The sequence below is a fragment of the Pseudonaja textilis genome, chromosome 11 (genome assembly GCF_049901715.1).
Source record: "Pseudonaja textilis isolate UNSWEBS1 chromosome 11, rPseTex1.2, whole genome shotgun sequence".
Lineage (NCBI taxonomy): Eukaryota > Metazoa > Chordata > Lepidosauria > Squamata > Elapidae > Pseudonaja > Pseudonaja textilis.
Genome location: NC_142000.1, coordinates 16,748,019 through 16,766,936, shown reverse-complemented (window position 1 = coordinate 16,766,936; position 18,918 = coordinate 16,748,019). Strand labels below are relative to the sequence as shown.

The window sequence follows — 18,918 nt, the reverse complement described above, 5'->3', positions numbered from 1 at the left end:
ACTGGATTATTTTCCAGCTGATTTCCAGTTCTTGCCCCAAGTGGCCAACAGATCAAAAAAAGATAAGGGTCAGTTACAAGGTTGAGCTCATTCTCCGTTGCTATGGTAACTGACCTCCGGCAATCCTCAGGAGGATCTACACCCAGTTCCCCAGGTGATGCTTTGGCTGCCCATGTCATCAATCCCAGCCTTTTTCCACAAACCCCAGACTCCCTAATTGTCAGGGTTGTGCAGTTCCAAAAGAGTTCCTTTTGTCCCATTTCTTCCCCGGGAAAGCACATGCAAACTCATCGGCGGATCCCCAAGGTGTCTGGGGGGGGGAGGGTGAGAAAATGATTATGGGGAGGGGTAAGGAGGAAGAGGATTTGGGGGGGGGAAGGGAGAAGAAATTCTCATCTGTCCAGAAGGATATGGGAGGGCATTCTCTGGAGGATACAGTTGTAGAAAACGTTGGCGGGCTCCAACAGAAGTGCTGTTTAATTCCCGAATTTCAGTGACACACAAAAGGACAAAGTCTTGCCCAGAGCATTGGGGAACTTCAAAAAAGGGATGACAAGCCAGGATTGAGGTCCGCAGGACATACAAACCCAAGATTTGCTTCCTTGGCTTCGGAGGCTGTTCTGAGCTGAGAGGGGCTGTTCCATTAGCCAAGGAGGCAAGATCTGCCCGGAATTTGGTCCAGTTATCATCTCTGCAGTGTTTCATCGCAAATCAATACTGTAATTGTGTTGTCTGTCTTGAGGTGTGGGATGAGCGCCTTCCTCGCCCTCGCTAAATTAGAAATGCAGGGAGGCTCCTTTGCAGTGGGAATAAGTTCAGCTGTTCCCCTTCTGCCTTTTTTTTTTTTAGAAGGTGACGTCATGAATAAACAGTGTTGTGGTAACGGTGAGACCCAAGGAAAGGTATGCTGGGCTAGGGTGTGTTGTGTTGGCGGTGGTGGTGAAAAGATGTCAAACACAATGCCTCTTCTGCAAAGCCTTAGTGGGAATTTTTAGAAGTAACAGCCCTTTATCCACCTTTTTCTGTACCGCCCCATTACAATATCTGGTAGGAGTGTCTGTCTGTCTGTCATCTATTTTCATCATCATCTCTATCTCTATCCATCCATCCATTCTCTTCCAGCTCTCTGTCTTGCTGTTGTCTATATCTGTCTGTCTGTCTGTCTGTCTATCCATCCATCTATCCATCTATCATATATTTTCATCATCACCTCTATCTCCATCCATCCATCCATCCATCCATTCTCTTCCAAGTCTTTGTCTTGCTGCTGTCTCTGTCTGTCTGTCTCTCTGTCTGTTTGTTTATCTATCTATCTATCTATCTATCTATCTATCTATCTATCTATCTATCTATCTATCTATCTAAAACTATCTATCATCATCTCTATCTCCATTCATCTCTTCATCCCTCCATCCATCCTCTTCCAAGTCTTTGTCTTGCTGCTGTCTATGTCTCTCTCTCTCTCTCTCCCTCTATCTATCTATCTATCTATCTATCTATCTATCTATCTATCTATCATGATCTCTATTTCCATTCATCTCTCCATCCTTCCATCCTTCCATCCACCCATTTGCTCTCTCTTCCAACGGTCTTATTTATCTATCTATTTTTGAACCACCCATCTCCCTCAAAAAAGGGAGTCTGTTTACAATAAAATATCAAGGTATAAAAACAGTCTATAAAAATTAAAACTTTGGGAAGGTGTCAAAGGTCATGAAACGCTCTTAAAATAGGTTAAAGGGCAAAGGCAGGGCTCTCTGGACCCCAGCCAGCCCCATGGCCGTGTGCTTCCCTGCATTCCCCAGTCAAGGCAGCAGAGCCATAGTTTGATTCCTTTAGAGAAGGCCAGGAGAGTGGGGGCGGGGAGGAAGCTGGTAGAGATAATATTCCACAAGGTGAGGGCAGAAAAATGCCTATTAACGTTGGACTTGCATTTATTGAGGTGGAGAAGAATGGCCAGATCAGATCACCATCAGAGGTGGGATTCAGCAGGTTCTGACCAGTTCCGGAGAACCAGTAGCAGAACTTTTGAGTAGTTTGGAGAACCAGCAAATCCCACCTCCGATTGGCCCCACCAACCCCATCTATTCTCCACTTCCCATTGAGTCCCAGCTGATCGGCTGGGTCTTCTTTGGTTACCCTGCACAGGAGAACGGAGCTGGAAAGCAGGTTAGTGGGGTGGGGAGGGAAGGGGGATTTTGCAGTAACCTTCCCCTGCCACGCCCACCAAGCCATGCCCACAGAACCGGTAGTAAAAAATTTTTTTGAATCCCGCCATTGATGTCTACGGTGTTATCGCATCGAAGTAGAAATGGGTCACTCTGGCCAGAGGGAAGGGGTGGGATTTTGCCTGCTGAAGTCACCAGTGAGGCTCAAAGGCAGGGGAAACCTGGTTCCCTACTCCTCTCCTCCTTCAGGGACAAATGTCGCCATTGTAAAACTGAGGCGTAGAAAGATTGGCTTCCTTTTTGTATCTCAGAAACCGCTCAAATCTCCGGGCTCTTTCCCTTCATTTACCCAAAATAAATACGCGGTGCCCAAAATAAATAAGTGGAAACATGTCATCCTGTATTAGTTACTCAGCGGGTCGTCCCTTTTATGTTGTCATTAATATAGTTTATAATTGCAATCTGAATAGCTGCTAGGACCGAGGCGTCACACCGCATTATCCATAACAGAGGCCAGTCTGGGAGGAGAGGTTTCTCCTATCTTGTAAGCTCATTTGTCTGAATGCCCTTTCTCTGCGAGACAATGTCTAAAGTGGCTTGCGGTTCATCAAAGGAAGCCCAGTAAAGATAATAGTTTTTTTTTTTTAAAAAAAAGGGGAGAGGCAGAGAGAGAGAGAGAGAGAGATCACCCAACGGGAACAATTATGAATATTGAAGTGTCAGTTGGCCTCCTCTCTCTTATGGGAGAATAGAGCTGAGTGTAATTCTTATTAAATACACTGGAAACAACCTGTGCTCAACTGAGAAGGCAATGTGAAAAAGGGAAGTGAGCCAAACCACGGGAAACATGGGGCTTGTCCATGGGTTGTTTGTGGGGTTTTTTTTTTGTGGAGCTGTTTGTGGCGTAGGGATTTGAATGCCGTATTGCAGGCAAACACTGTCCACATGCTGGTGTTTGATCCTGACCGGGCTCAAGGTTGACTCAGCCTTCCATCCTTCTGAGGTCGGTAAAATGAGGAGCCAGATTGTTGGGGGGCAAGAGGCTGACATTGTAAATCCCCCCCCACCCTGAGAGTTCTATAAAGCACTATGGAGTGGTATATAAGTCTAAGGTCATATCAAGCATGGAAGTCCAAGCAGTTCAAATGCATATAACGGAATGTGGAATGTGGAATAGTAGAATAGAATAGAATAGAATAGAATAGAATAGAATAGAATAGAATAGAAAGGGACCTTGGAGGTCTTCTAGTCCAGCCCCTGTACAACCTATACAATCTCAGACCAGTGACTGTCCAGTCTCTTCTTAAAAGCCTCTAGTGATGGAGCGCTGTTCCACTGGTTAATTGGTTAATTCTACTGGTTCATTGCAAGCTTAACCACTCTACAAGAATCTTAATGGTCAAAGCAAATTGGAAGCAGATAAGGAATTCAAGGTGGGCCGAACTTAGATCTCTCGTGGGTATGAAGGGACTCAAAACTGATGACGCATTTGACCCCTCCCTCAGGCTCAGCCTGGTCATGTCCTACAGCGCTATGGCTATTGTTGTTGAACTGATTAAAGACCTTGGGAGACAGGGTGAAGGGACGACTTAAGGAACAGTCAAGAGACAGCTTAGCCCTTAGCTGGCTAACAGGTGGGGCTGGACGCTCAGAACGGACCCTCCATATTTTCTCAGGGTGTAAAGGAGAGGGAGAGAGATCTGTATTTGCAGGCTAGCAAGCTTCTGTTAATCTAAGCCTTCCAATAAGTAGAAGTAGCTCATCTGGTCGTGTTTTCTGTCTGGTCCATCCGGTAAGGCTGACAAGCTGGGCTACTGACTGTCCTCAACTCCTCCTTAGTACTGAGCATAAATTAAGGGATCTCCAAATCCCAGTCTTTTGGAAATGGTGGACACTATGCAGGTTTCACCTTCAGCATTCACATAATCAGTTCTGGCTCCTAGTAGCTTCCCCGCCCCCCCCCGAGACCGCTATGGAAATAAGTATATATGTCTGGAAGGGATCAAATACTTTTGGAGACAAAAGTAGGTACCGGGAACATTGTGGAACGTTCTCTTTTCTCCCCATGATACTTTTACACAAAGCATTCTGTTTCTCTTTTGGCCTGACACAGTTTCTGCCAGATAAAATCCCGCAGGCCTAGTTGGTTTAAACAAGGACCGTGTTCTCTCTCTCTCTCTCTCTCTCTCTCTCCCTCCCTCCCTCCCTCCCTCTCTCTCCTCCCCCCACCCCCTAGAAATGAAGTGTAAAATTAATGCTTATTATTCCGAACTTAGGAGATGGGAGAAAGAGACCTGATTGGAAGCTGTGTTTGTTCAGCTCTGAATCAACAGATCCGGGAGCAGATTGCGGGTTTAAGGGGAGTAATGCTGGAAGGCAGACCCAGCGAGGATGGGAGAAGTCTGCTTTTCATGTCAAAAATGAGAGGGATTGCCTAACATTCACCTATTAGGTTGGTTTCTCTTCTAGGAACCCACTGAGCTGGCTCTTCTCCTCCTCCTCTCCATATTTCTCCCTCCCAGTTAGGGGAATAAATTGGGAGGCCATCATAAAGATGTCCCTTAATATCACGTTCAGCTCCTAAATTTTGCCACTATAGTTAAGCTAACCTGGACTGCTTGTAAACAAATCTTCTCTTATTCAAACCAAACCTCCTCGAACAACCTGGTAGTTCCTAGGTTTTCCACTGACTGAATGATCTTGGTTAGGTGATTCTTCTTTCAAGATGTTGAAGGACACGGATCTCTTAGAATAGAATAGAATTCTTTATTGGCCAAGTGTGATTGGACACACAAGGCATTTGCCTTTGGTGCAAATGCTCTCAGTGTACATAAAAGAAAAGATACATTTGTCAAGAATCATAAAGTTCAACACTGAATTGATAATAAACAATCAAATCATACCAGGAAACAATCAATATAAATTGTTAGGATACAAGCAACAAAGTTACAGTCACAAGTGGGAAGAGATGGGTGATAGGAATGATGAGAAGATTAATAGTAATAATAATGCAGACTAAGTAAATAGTTTGACAGTGTTGTGGGAATTATTTGTTTAGCAGAGTGATGGTATTCGTGGAAAAAACTGTCCTTGTGTCTAGTTGTTCTGGTATGCAGTGCTTTATAGCATCGTTTTGAAGGAAGGAGTTGAAACAGTTTATGTCCGGGATTTGAGGGGTCTGTAGATATTTCACAGCCCTCTTTTTGACTCGTGCAGTATACAGGTCCTCAGTGGAAGGCAGGTTGGTAGTAATTGTTTTTTCTGCAGTTCTAATTATCCTCTGAAGCCTGTGTCTGTTCCACCTTTGTAATAATTTTGTGAGGTGGGCAAGCTGGATGATGTGGCAGCTGCCCCTCAAGTATTGGAAGACTGTTCTCATGTCACCCCTTGTCCTTCTTTTCATTAAACTAGTCATACCCAATTCCAGCAACCGTTCTTTATATGTTTTAGCCTCCAGTTCCCTAATCATCTTTGTCCCTCTTCTCTGCACTCTTTCTAGAGTCTCAACATCTTTTTTTATATTGTAGTGACCAAAATTAGACGCCGTATTCCAAATGTGGTCTTACCAAGGCCTCATAAAGTGGTATTAGTACATCACGTGATCTTGATTCTAACCCCCAGTTGGCCTTGATAAGGCTAGGAAAACTTTGGGTCATTATTGTCAATCAGCTACCTAGATTTTTCTGTCTCTTTCTTTGGCCCTCTTGGGAAAAATAAAAAGGGAAATATTTCCATGCTAACTCCCTAGTACTTTCTGGTTCCTTTCTCTTTTACCCCCTCTACTTCTCTCTCTCTCTCTCTCTCTCTCTCTCTCTCTTTGTGTGTGGGTATATGTATTTCTTCTTAGATGGTTTCATTGACATAGAAAAGATATAATGGACTCCTAGGGGGATGCGAAAAAGAAAAGGAAAAGAACGAACAGTGCAAAGAGGGTCTTATAATTCAGAAGTGGATTTGCAAATCAAAATGTCTTGCCTCTCTGGGATAAATTTCCACATCTGTGGGAACCTCTTATATTTGTATTATGCTTTTCTTGTGTTTGAGTTTTGTTTGGCATGTCTTTAACTCTTTGTAGTACTTCCATACTCTGCCTAAAAGGACATACAATTCACATTCTCCCAAGATGAGAAAATACAGGAATATAACTCCCCAACATGTATTTGGTTGTGAGTGCTGATTGTAGTGTAGTTGGTTAAAAGCCAACTACTTCCTCAACCATGCAGATACAAAAAAAGTCAGGTTAATATATGCCTACCACACCCCCATGTGCAAATTAGGGTTGTGCACATCACGCATCTTTAGATTATCTTTAGGTCTTTAGGAGAGAAAAAGTGAACAAAACACCATGCCATTTTTGGTATTTTGGGCGGGGGTGAGATGAGGGGCTACAAATTGTAAGGCAGGAAGTGGACACATTAAGTATAAATGTATAATTTATGTTGCTCCTTAAAACCTCCCAACCCCCAACATGTCCCAAAGAGCCAATAATGTTGGCTTCACTCATTTAAGGTAAAGGTTCCCCTCGCAATACATGCTAGTCGTTTCCAGCTCTAGGGGGCAGTGCTCATCTCCGTTACAAAGCCGAAGAGCCAGAGCTGTCCAAATATGTCTCCGTGGTCATGTGGCTGGCATGACTAAACGCGGAAGGCACATAGAACACTGTTACCTTCCCAACAAAGTGGTTCCTATTTTTCTACTTGCATTTTCACATGCTTCCGAACTGTTAGGTTGGCAGAAGCTGGGACAAAGTAACGGGAGCTCACTCCATTACGCGGCGCAAGGGATTCGAACCGCCGAACTGCCGACCTTTCTGATCGACAAGCTCAGCATCTTAGCCACTGAGCCACCCTTCAAGAAGGCCGTAAAAATGTTCGACCTGGACTGTGGGTTTTTGTTCCGTTGCTTCAAATCATGGCTTTCTGGCAGCTTAAAGGTTTATTCTACAGACTCGGTAAAATCAAAATGCTATAGATATAGGGCGTACAAACATTAGACATGAAGCCACTCTGAGCGGTTGGTGTGAATGCACGCATCACCTCTTCGTTCCTCTGTTAATCACAGCTAACAGCTCTTTGGTTAAATTTGCAAATAAGGAGCAGCTGCTGTTTTCGCTTAGCACTCAACTGGCAGATTGCCAATATTTCATGTTCTGGTTAACAAGAACCAGAGTGATGGGTTTAGCCATCAGAGCTACCGATCGCAGATCTGGTGGGGTGGGGTAATTTAACACAGGACAGAGATCAGCAAAAATGATGCACAAGCGGCCTCCCACTTGGGCAGCGGCATAGCTCAAAATAAAAATAAGAACAATGGCAGAAGCAGCGCCTTTCACCAAACGATGGGTTTGGCCTACTTCGTGCTGTTTTCCCTAGACAACAACACTGTCAAGCTAGACAGTGGAAAACATTGTCAACCTTGAACTAAGGAGGACTTCCCTGGTGGTGAGAACAATTAACCAGTGGAACGGCTTGCCACAAGAAGTTGTGGGTGCTCCATCACTGGAGGTTTTAAAGAAGAGATTGGGAAACCACTTGTCTGGAATGGTATAGGATCTCCTGCTTGAGGAGGGACTAGAAGACCTCCAGGGTCCCTGCCAGTGGTGGGATTCAGCCAGTTTGCACCAGTTTGGGAGAACCGGTTGTTAATTTTCTGAGCAGTTTGGTGAACTGGTTGTTGGAAGAAATCATTAGGGAGAGAACCGGTTGTTAAATTATTTGAATCCCACCACTGGTCCCTGCCAACTCTGCTATTCTATTATTCTGTTTTGTCAACACACACACAAACTAAGGTTGAGAGAGTGTGACTGGCCCAAGATCACCCAGTGGGCTTTGTGCCTAAGGCAGGACTGGAGCTCCTGGTCTCCCAGTTTGTAGCCTGATGCCTTAAACCTCTACACCAAACGGGCTCTCTCTTACTCTGTGGTTTTTTTTTAAATTCCCAATAATGGGATTCCATTCCATCAGAGCCTCGAGAATCTTACGCGACTGTGAGGAATGGAAGAGTAATGCGACGTATGGTGTGTCCGCGGTAGGTTTGTGTCAAGGAGGTGAAAATAAGGTGCAAGAGACCGCGAACACTGAAGATTGCATTGTAGTTAATCTGCCACACGGAACCAAGGCTCTGGCTTTGCTCACTGCAAAGCATTTTGCAAATAAGGTTATGGTGCCCTTAGGAATAGCGCTACGTGATTATATAACATTATTCCCAGGGATGTTTCTGAGTGGAAAATGGATCCATTTGTTCACACTTCCCCCTCCCAAAAAATTACCAATATTCTTGGTTCCTACTAGCTAGGGGGAAGGTCATTCTTTCCCTCACCTCTCGCTCTGCACCCTCCATTCACTCTCCCTCCCCCAGCAGCGAGTCTCAACCTTGGGGGGACGTAGCTCTTCTGGGCATCCTTGTAGCTCCAGATAGCCACAGCTGCTCTTTGTGTTGCATCTCGTTCTTGTGTTATCTGTCGGAAGCCTGTTTTTGTGGGATATTTTTCTTGTGTTCTCTACAAGCTGTGAGAAACTGAAAGGACAGGTCTAAAAGCAAACATGAATGGGTGGGAGGGGAAGAGATCTGTCATTAATTGTCTGACTTAGAAGTGAAATGTAAAGGTATCAAGAGCTCCCGCTATCATTTCTGGGATCCTGATGCTTTGCTACCATGCCCACTTCCGTTTATTCACCTAGCTGGGGTGTGAGTTGTGGGGCAATCCATTTCAGTAGTCTCTGTCACTTCTCTTTTCCCTTCAGGATTGGTCAGATGTTCTTTGTTTTAGGTGTCCTTCCTTCCTTCCTTCCTTCCTTCCTTCCTTCCTTCCTTCCTTCCTTCCTTCCTTCCTTCCTTCTTTCCTCCTCCCTCCCTTCAACTTCCTTCCCTCTTTTTCCTTCCTTCCTTCCTTCCTTCCTTCCTTCCTTCCTTCCTTCCTTCCTTCCTTCCTTCCTTCCTTCCCCTTTTCTTCTCCTCTCCCTCCCTCCTTATTTTCTCCCTCCCTCCTCTCTCCCTCTTCTTCCTCCCTCCCCCCACTTTTTTCTTTTCTTCTTCCCTCCCTCTCCTTTCAACTAACTTCCTTTTTCCCTTCCTCCCCTTTTCTTCTCTCCTCCCCCTCTCCTTCTTATTTTCTTCTCCCTCCCTCCTTCCTCCTTCTCTCCCTCTTCTTTTCTTCTCCCCTCCCTTCCCTCCCCTCCTTTCTTCCTCTCTCTCCCTCCCTCCTTTTCTCTTCTTTTCTTCTTCCCTCCCTCCCCCTCCCTTCAACTTCTGTTTTTCCTTCCCTCCCTCCCCTTTCCTTCTCCCCTCCTCTCTCCTTCTTATTTTCTTCTCCCTCCCTCCTTCCTCCCTCTCTCCCTTTTCTTTCTTCTTCCCTCCCTTCTTTCTTTTCCTCCCCCCCTCCCTCCTCTAGATGAGTGTAGACACCGCATTGTCACGCGTGTTTTTGGGAAACCGGGACAACCTAGTCTACCAGAGGCTAGCTCGCACCGTCGCTTTCATCCAAGTGGCGCATAGAAATGCCCCTCCAATTTGACTGGAGGCGGTACAGCCGGAACGCGCTTCAGAAGCGTTGCGCGCGCCATACACCTGCTTTTGGAGGGAGAGGTGCGTCCTCCCAAAGCCGCCTGAACTGGCATTTGTGATTTCTCACCGAATCCTGCGCTTCAGACGCTAATCTGCTGTGTCACTAACAAGTTGTATCATTTGAACCTTGCAGAGGAAGGCATCAATCACGAATGCAAGCTTTGTAACCAGATGTTTGACTCTCCAGCAAAGCTCCTGTGTCACCTGATTGAGCACAGCTTCGAGGGGATGGGAGGGACATTCAAATGCCCTGTTTGTTTTACAGGTAAGACAGGTGCTCCTAGACAAGCACTCGTACGCCTGCGTGGCTTGATCCAGAAATGACACACGGGGGAATTTTTAAAACACGCTCTTTCCTTTTCGTGCAAGCTGGAAGGATCGGGGAGGAGAAACTGTGGCAAGAAAATAGAATATCCTTTTTTTTCTTTTTCAAACTAGTAGTACCTGGAAGGCAATCTCTTTCCCACCCTTGTACTTTCCACTTTAGCTCATTTAATTCTCCCCCATCATAGACTCAAGCCTTTCAATATCGTTTCTAAATAAGTGGAGTAATTTACAGTGTGGGACAGAGATTGACCTCAGTAGGGAAGAAGGAGAATTGCCAGCCTTGTTAGCTTGCATTGGGATGATTCTTCTCCAAATATCCTGGATAAAAAACCCACAATTCCCAGCTAGTAAGTGGGAGAGGCACAGGGATGATTGCTGTAGGAAAGTCGCCCTGCCCAAACTTGAGAAATTATTATTTTTTTAATGTTCACATATGACAGGTAAGTCCTTGACGTACGATTGCAATGGAGCCCCGAATTTCTGTGAAACACGCGTTAAGCGAATTTTACATCGTTTTATAACTTTTCTTGCCACAGTTGTTAAGTGAATCATCGGGGTTGTTAGGTTCATAATACGGTTGTTAAGCGAATCTGGCTTCCCCATGGGCTTTGCTTATCAGATGGTCACAAAGAGTGATCACAGGACTCTGGGACCCTGCAACCGTCGTAAGTATGAACCAGTTGCCAACCAGCCACATTTTGATCATGTGACCAGGGGGAAGTCATTGCAAAAGTGTGAAAATGGTCACAAGTCACTTTTTTCAGTGCCTTTGTAACTTTTAAATGGTCACTAAATGAACTGTTGTAAGCTGAGGGCTACCTGTATATATCTATCCATACTCCATCATAGACACGTCCGTTCAGCATAACATGTCAGGTTATTAAATAAGCCATCATAGCCTGCTTAATGCACAATGCTAAACCATCAACGGGCTCACAAAAAGTGAGTTAAGAACTGCTACTAAGTCACCAATATCTCATATTATGTTTTAGCCTTATAAATAAACTTAGCGTCTCTTGTAACTATTACCCATTACGGAGAAAAGATTAAAAGCTAAATGTTGGTAGCATTAATTCAGTTTAGGTTGGTGCGGAGAGCACTGGAAGGTGAACTCTTTAGACGTCACTCAACTTAGTAATTTGCCTTATTTGTGGGTTGTTTTCTAAAAAAATTTAAAAAATGGTTAAGTGCCATGGAAACAAATATTTAGCTCTCCTTAACTGCCCTGAACTTTCTGTAAATTTTTATTTTAGGATATTAGAGCCCGTTGGGAAAAGAAGCATATATTTTGGGTTGAATCCTCATCATATGCTATAGAGCCCTGCACACCAGAATAAGTAGACACAAGGACAGTTTTTCCCCGAACACCATTACTCTACTAAACAAATAATTCCCTCAACACTGTCCAACTATTTATAAAGTCTGTACTACAATTACTAGTAATCTTTTCATCGTTCCTTATCACCCATCCCCTCCCACTTATGACTGTATGACTGTAACTTTGTTGCTTGTATCCTTACGATTTTTATTGACTGTTTCCTAGTATGATTTGATTGCTTATTGTACCCTGTAACTCTTATTAAGTGTTGTACCTGGTGATTCTTGACTCTTGACGAATGTATCTTTTCTTCTATGTACACTGAGAGCATTTGCACCAAGACAAATTCCTTGTGTATCCAATCACACTTGGACAATAAAGAATTCTATTCTATATGAGTCCCACTGAGATCAGTAGGAAAAAATGTGCATCATAAAACCTCATTGACTGACTTCCTCCATTATGTGAAGACACACAATTGTTGGTTCTCTGTTTTGTTTTGTTTTTTTGGCCTAGTGCCTACTAATTTATCCAGTGGTTTTAGCTGTGGCCTTTTTTTTTTTTTTTTTAGCATATTCTGGATAAAAACAGCCAGTGGTGTCAGGATCAACCAAACACAGTTAAACAAACATTTGGTCCAGTGTTACCTATGTGAATCTAACTTACTTTGGATCTGACCCTTGGTGCTTTATTTTTAAACAAACAAGTTGAAAAGAAAACAAAGACACAACCTATTTTGGATCATTCCCTATAAAAAGAGGTTTGCTGGGGTCATATTTATACCAAGTCAAAGGTATAGACAATGTTCAAAGACAGTGTCCTTGGTTATGTTCCTTGTTTCTCTGACCTTATTCTTATTTTATTTTGTTCTTGTTTTTTTTTTCTTTAGTTTTTGTACAGGCAAATAAATTACAGCAACATATCTTTGCTGTCCACGGACAAGAGGACAAAATTTATGATTGTTCGCAGTGTCCACAGAAGTTCTTTTTCCAGACTGAACTTCAGGTATGGCTCTTTTTTTTTCTTCCCCTGAAAACGATTGTGTACAAATTCCTTTTGAAGTATCCAGTGCGATTATCTGCGAATAATGAATTAATTGCGAGCAGGTATCAAGGCAATCTCCGTCTACGTTCCTCTGTTCCTGTGATAACAGGAAGTTCTCTTTTCCTCCTCGAGTGCAAACTGCAAAACCTCCTGAAACCAGGCGCCATAAATAAATAAGGTCCGACAAGTTTAATCACGCGCTGTGAGAATTTCTTTTGGCAGCGTGCTCTGCAATGCAACGGAAGCACAATGTAAATAATTTCTTCCCCTAGTTTAATAATTTAAGGAAGGATTAGCATACAAAAACTCAACCATCATGTTCCCTGTTCTTTCCTTTTCTTCCTTCACTTCTCCTTCCCCATCTCTCTTGAAATTCTGGTTTTCTTTCAGGTGAAGTTACTGACCACCCAAAGGGTTCTTTACCTGAGCATCCAAAATGCTATATATATAGTCATATTATAGACTGGATATGGTTCAAAGCTCAGGAAGGCAGTTGTGACTGGAAGAAGCCAGGGGCATAAAGACCTCTCCTTAATACCACAATTCTCTGTCTCATTCAGTGCTACCTGGAGAAGTTTGGTCAAAGTTTCTCTTCACTCTGCATCAATAAACTAAGTTCAGTGGATGTCTCCCTAGCTCCCAGATTAATACACAGATTAGAAGGCAGGATTTCAATGTTTCATTTCTCTAGATTTTTCAATGCAACCCAAACTTCAGATGATTGGGAATTTTTTAAAAAGTGAAATTTAGGAGAAAAGGCCTTCAAGAAGGGAGGCATTTTGCTTTTTAGAAATGGAAAAATCTGGCAGTTGTTCACACGCTGAAGTGAATGTGGAAATGGAGCCAAGGTATGAATGAAGACGTGTGAAATTAACATTCAAATGGACTGACCTGCCCAAGTCTGGCAAATATATACATATGTATAAACAATTCTTCACCAACCTGGCAGTCTCCATGTATGGCGCCTTCCATATATATGTTACAGCTATGAGTGATTTGGAATTCTGGCGGTTATGCTCTGAGCACACCTGGGGACCTACCAGGTTGGAGAAGACTAGCCAAGTTTTGCTTCTGCCAATTCACAGATGAGATGGGAAGCCTGTGGCTCTTCTACTTTGGTCTACAGATTCAGTTCGCATGATTAAATCTTGCTCAGTTAACCAACAAATGCTAAGCCACAAAGAAATGAAGTGGAAATGATTTTAGCAGAAACTGTTTATGTATGATGATGCTGGTTGGATACTACACTAAGAAAGATTCAGACACATGGAAAAATATGAAGGAATTGGAAATTGATGGAAGGGATGGAAGAGTTGGCTCTTCAAATACATAGAAAAAGTAGAGATCTTCACCCCTTTAGGTCCAAAGCCAAAAAGATAATCTCAGAGCAAGAATGAGTCTGCATGCTACACCTGCCTGCACCTGTTTAAAGAAGCTGAGTGTTTTCCCAGGCTTGCAATAGTCGGTAGACAATTAAGTCAAGAACAAGGTGAGATGAGAGCTTCAGGCTTGTCACCTCCTTAATTGTGCATTTTCCTGGGATTGCGTTGCTATTGTGGGAGTTCTGTAAAGGATGCAGCTTCTTGAAGGAGGCGTCCACAGGAACATTGTGTGCCTGTTTTGAGGAAAGATTTTTGGATTTGGATTTGAGGTTCTTCACATCCCTATGGAAACGGAGAGAGAGAGAGAGAGAGAGAGGGGGAGGGAGAGAGAGAGAGAGAGAGAGAGAGAGATTATGAGATTATGCCTCTCAAGATATGGAACTAGGGGTAGAGTTATAGAAAGACCTCAGATACATGTGAGAAATGCCTTAATGTTAAGAATAGGTTAACCAATGACTGAGAGATGCAGTGAGCTTTCCTTTGCTGGACAGCCATCTTTTCTGGCACCTTCAAACAAATCTTTTGCATCTAACAAAGTGGTAGATTTCTGTGGCCTAAACATTCCCTGGTCATCTTCAGAATCTCATATGAGTACTGCAGTGGTAGGATTCAATTTTTTTTTTACTATTGGTTCTGTAGGCATGGTTTGGTGGGCGTGGCAGGGGAAGGATACTGCAAAATCCCATTCCTTCCCCCACCCCACTAACCTGCTTTCCAGTTCCATTCTCCTGTGCAGGGCAACAAAAGGAGACTCAGCAGATCAGCTGGGACTCAGGAGGCAGAGAAGAGATGGGGACAGGGCGGTCAGAGGTGGCATTTGCCAGTTCTCCAAACTACTCAAAATTTCCACTACCGGTTCTCCAGAACTGGTTAGAACCTGTTGAATACCACCTCTGGAGCACTGCCTACATGGGCACCAAGATAGGTCTGCAGATGTGGTATAAACCCATGTATGGGTTTAATAAAAGTAGACCATTTGTAGCTCAGGGTTTACACGAGGGGTTGGTACTCTCTGAGTTTGCTGGTTTTCTTGCAGGTGTATCATTATCTAAACTAGGTATCAACATCATCATCGTCATTGGTTTTTCCATCTCTTCCATTGCTTGACAATGCAGACCAGTGATGGTCTCTGTTTCCTGGTTGCCCCAAGCCTAGCCCATTAATGGACAGCTTTGGTCCTTGGTTAATCATGATTCCAACACGTACAGCAGGGTGGGGTTGATTCTAACCCAAATGACCCAGTTCAATTCTTTTCCTTCTGCAGTTCTTTGAGGTTGCGTTTGGAGGTTGGGGTTTTTTTGTGCGTCTGTTTTTAATCTTGCCTCGCCATTTCACAGCAGGGGTGTCAGTGACAGCTGCAGTTCGTGTTCCCCCGATGCTTCTAAATACCTGAGGCCAGCCTCTGGCACAAGAACTCCGGGCATTCCCTCTTGGATGCCTGCACCCTCCTGTTCTAGCAATCTGTGGCTGAACAGATGTGAGTTTGGCTCTGTGCAAAAAGGACGTTTTTCTTTTTTCCTTTTTAGAGAGAGTAGGTCCTAGATTAGCCGCTACTAAAATAGCCTCCAAGAGGCAAGAACTGACCTTCAGCAAGGTGCTTGCTCGGAAGTGAATAAGCATTCCGGTGTTGCATCCTTCCTAAATTCCAACATTTTGGTTTCTTTTCTTTTCTTTTTTTTCCAAAGGAGTTTTTAAGAGCTCACCCCAATCGTTCTCTTTCTTGGCATGACTCGCTCTTTGTATGTTAATAGGCTTTAAAATTCTTCCCCAATATCACTCCAGCTTCCTTTCGGCTTCTTAGATTGAGAAGCTATAAAACACAATGCACTTAAACTTCACCAACAATGGCCGGATGTCTGCATATGTGTATTTTTTTTCTTTTCTTCCTCTTCTCCAATTCCCAGACTGCCACCTCTTCTCTCCTGCTGTCAGGCGGTGGAAGGGAGGGTTGATCTTTTCACTTTGTTGATTTTTGTGTTCATTCTGCCTCTCAGGGATTCTCTCCGTTCACCTTGTACTGGCAATCGCATTTGCATAAGTTACAAAAGTTTTAACTGTACCTTGTTAATATTTGAATAGAGTTGGCAGATGCATTTGGTGGTTTTTGGTTTTTTTTCTTTCTTAGTTCAGGTTAGTTTCTGTGTCGTTTATATCCTGGTTTGAAAACAAAATCTAGTCAATGACTTTATTGCAACCGTTAACCAGCACAGATAAATTCAAGGCTGTGATTCGGGGAAGGTTGATGATTTTTTTAAAAATCAAAATGGGAGAGAGCTTCCCCCTACCCTTGTTCCTTTTTTGCCATTTTTGTAGCAGTCACAAATCTTTTTTTTTTAAATCAAACCCATATTTTGAGGGCGGGAATGTGCTTTATTACAAGAGTGCAAGTGATTCAGATGCGAGGACCTGGGGTGTGGCACAAAGGCAACACAGCCAGAGAACAGGTACGAGTCCCTTTATTTGCTCCAACTTTGCCCCCAATGTTTCAGTTACTCTCCAGCTTGGAGAAAAGCTCTCCCACAAAACTGCAACAGCCTCTGGCTGCAGATACTCCGTCCAAACGCTGTGAGCAGAATGACTGCAATTAATCACTCCAGCAGGGCAAGGTAATGAGTCCAAGAAGCGAAGAATCACAGCAATAATTCCAGCAAGGCAAGATAAGCACACAGAAGCACGGCCATAATTCAAACGGTCAGGAAGACTGCTAGGAATGCAAGCCACAACTCTCAACACTAGATGAATTCAGCGTTTGTTCCCGACAAACATCCCTCCCAACTGCCTCTCCTTTAAACTCCATCCCCAAGTGTGCCTTGTGAAGGGAATCAGGGCCCTTTCCTCCCCCGTAAGCCACTCACGTTGCTCTTTTCTGTGTTCTTCCCTGCGCACCCTAGGATGAAGAGGAGATGGGCCTTGGTCTTCATCTGAACCCCCTCTCCCTTGTTCTACCTCTCCCCTGCTCTGCACAGCCTGACTTTGCCCTTCCCCAGTTTCCTCCACAGCCAATGGAGCCACATTCCCACTCCCTGTCAGCTGTTCATCTTCCTCCTCGGAATCAGACTCCAATGGGGGCATGACATCAGACGTGCAAAGGGACTTGCCTCTAAGAAGAGGATTGTGTTAACAGACAAAAATATCTGTTGCTGAGAAATGAGCTGGATCCAGGATCCTCTCTGAACTTGGTGGTTTGCTTGCAGAAATGTGATGACAGGTAGTCCTCAACTGTGAGGACCTGGGAAGCAGCACACACATAATAAATTCCCAAACGTAAATAAATTTCCTTTAATGCCTCCAACTTGGCCTCACTGTTCAACTGTTCACAGTTGGAGATTAATCTCTTTCCAAAATAGTCTCCAAATGAAAGAAATACAGTCCAAACTCAAAGAACAGATAACAGAGAAATAAAAAACCCACTGAAGAAATTTCCATGACAGACCAGGATAATTAATTACAAACTTCAAGAAGATAATAAGGCACAGTCTGTTGGAAGAATGCCAACCAAGTTAAACCTCAGCCAGAAATAAAAGAAGAAGCTTTGCTTCTAGCAATGCTGTGTTTTAAACGCCTCTCCATTATACTGTTCCCTCCAGCTGCAACCAATGAGGGGGATCATGGCCGCTTCCTCTCCCATAGGCCATGTTGTTCCCTTCTCCATTCCTCCCTGCGTGCCCTAGGATAAAGAGGGGATGGACCTGGGTCTTCCTCTGACTGCCCAGCCGGCCTCTGCCCTTCCCCAGCCTCCTCCACAACCTCCGGAGCCACACTCCCTGTTGGCTGTTCCTCCTGTCCCTTGGAGTCAGACTCCAACACGGGCATGACATCAACTTACAACAGTTCGCTTAGTAACCATTCAAAATTACGACCCTGAAAAAAGTGGCTTATGACCATTCTTCGCACTTAACAGCTGTTGCAAGCATCCCCATGGTCACATGATCAAAATCCAAACCCTTGGCAACTGACTCCTATTTATGATGGTTTCAGTGTCCCAGGGTCATATGATCCCCTTTTGCGATGTTCGGAGAAGCAAATTCCATGGGAAAACCAGATTCACTTAACAACCATGTTTCTAATTTAACAAATGCAGAGATTCACTTAACATACAATTCATACAATACATTGAGAAGCAGCTAATAGATACACACATTTATGGAAGCTAAATGTGACCTCCTGAATGTTAATAAAAGATGAGGAGGCATTAGAAGGGAAATGGTGGAGGTTAGATATATTTTGCAGCTCTAGGACGAGATTTAATGAGGACTTAAAATAGCTAAAATAGGATAAATTTCTGCTAAGCAAATAATTTGCTGTACTTCGTGGAAGCTTATTTATCCACAAGTAGAAGGACTTGACAACTATGGGAATATGTTGGCTCTTGAGTTAATTTTAAAGGAAATGTAAAAGCGGGGAAGAAAGCTGTCTACTTTTGTATCAAAGAAGACTAGATCCCTCATAAATTAGTCTTAAATTCCTTCAAACATCTCCTTACAGCTGCTTAATTTGCTGGTGTGGTAGGATTCATATGGAACTACTAAAAGGGGAGGATTCCTGCCTCTTTTCTCAGAAATAAGTCCCAATTTGATCAATGGATTTAGACTTCAATAAATAAGCTCAGAGCAATCTTTTAATGGGCAGTTTCCAGACCGACCAAAAAAAAAAAAAAACCATAAGGAAAGAAAATAAGAGAGAATCTGTTCTAATGTATATTGAGCATGTATTGATTGCAAATAGGAAATAGTTCCGTTTCTGTAATCCTTATAACGTCATCCCTTCTCAATAAACCTTGTTAAAGAAAAACCCAAGAATTGTGTATGGAAAAGGGAGCACAAGCCAAGAGCTTCAACAGATCCTTCACTCAAATGATGCTGGGATCATAGAAGAGCTCTTGAATCCTTAGCTGTTGACTATGATTCTTAATCAATTGAACTGTGACCTAAACCCATCTGGAAAAAGTACTCAGTTGGCCAAAATTACCGTAGAAGATTCAGTCTGCTCTTATGACTGCCTTCACTGAATATTGAAGTCCTTCACCTGAGGATTGTTTCCCACAATAATATTGTTTCTAATATAAAAAGCATAGACCCAGAACGTTTTCATGTCATGAAAATTAAACATGATTTAC

At 43.5% G+C, this 18,918-nt stretch overlaps 1 protein-coding gene across 2 annotated transcripts in view; it reads left to right on the top strand.

The window, feature by feature from the left end:
- Nucleotides 1-18,918, top strand: part of ZNF423 (zinc finger protein 423) — a 254,995-nt gene that overhangs the window by 209,188 nt on the left and 26,889 nt on the right. For both annotated transcript variants that reach the window (XM_087940679.1, XM_087940678.1), the window contains 2 exons: nt 9,865-9,996; nt 12,266-12,381. In XM_087940679.1, coding sequence (XP_087796805.1) covers nt 9,865-9,996; nt 12,266-12,381 — 248 coding nt within the window. The remainder of the gene's footprint in view (nt 1-9,864; nt 9,997-12,265; nt 12,382-18,918) is intronic.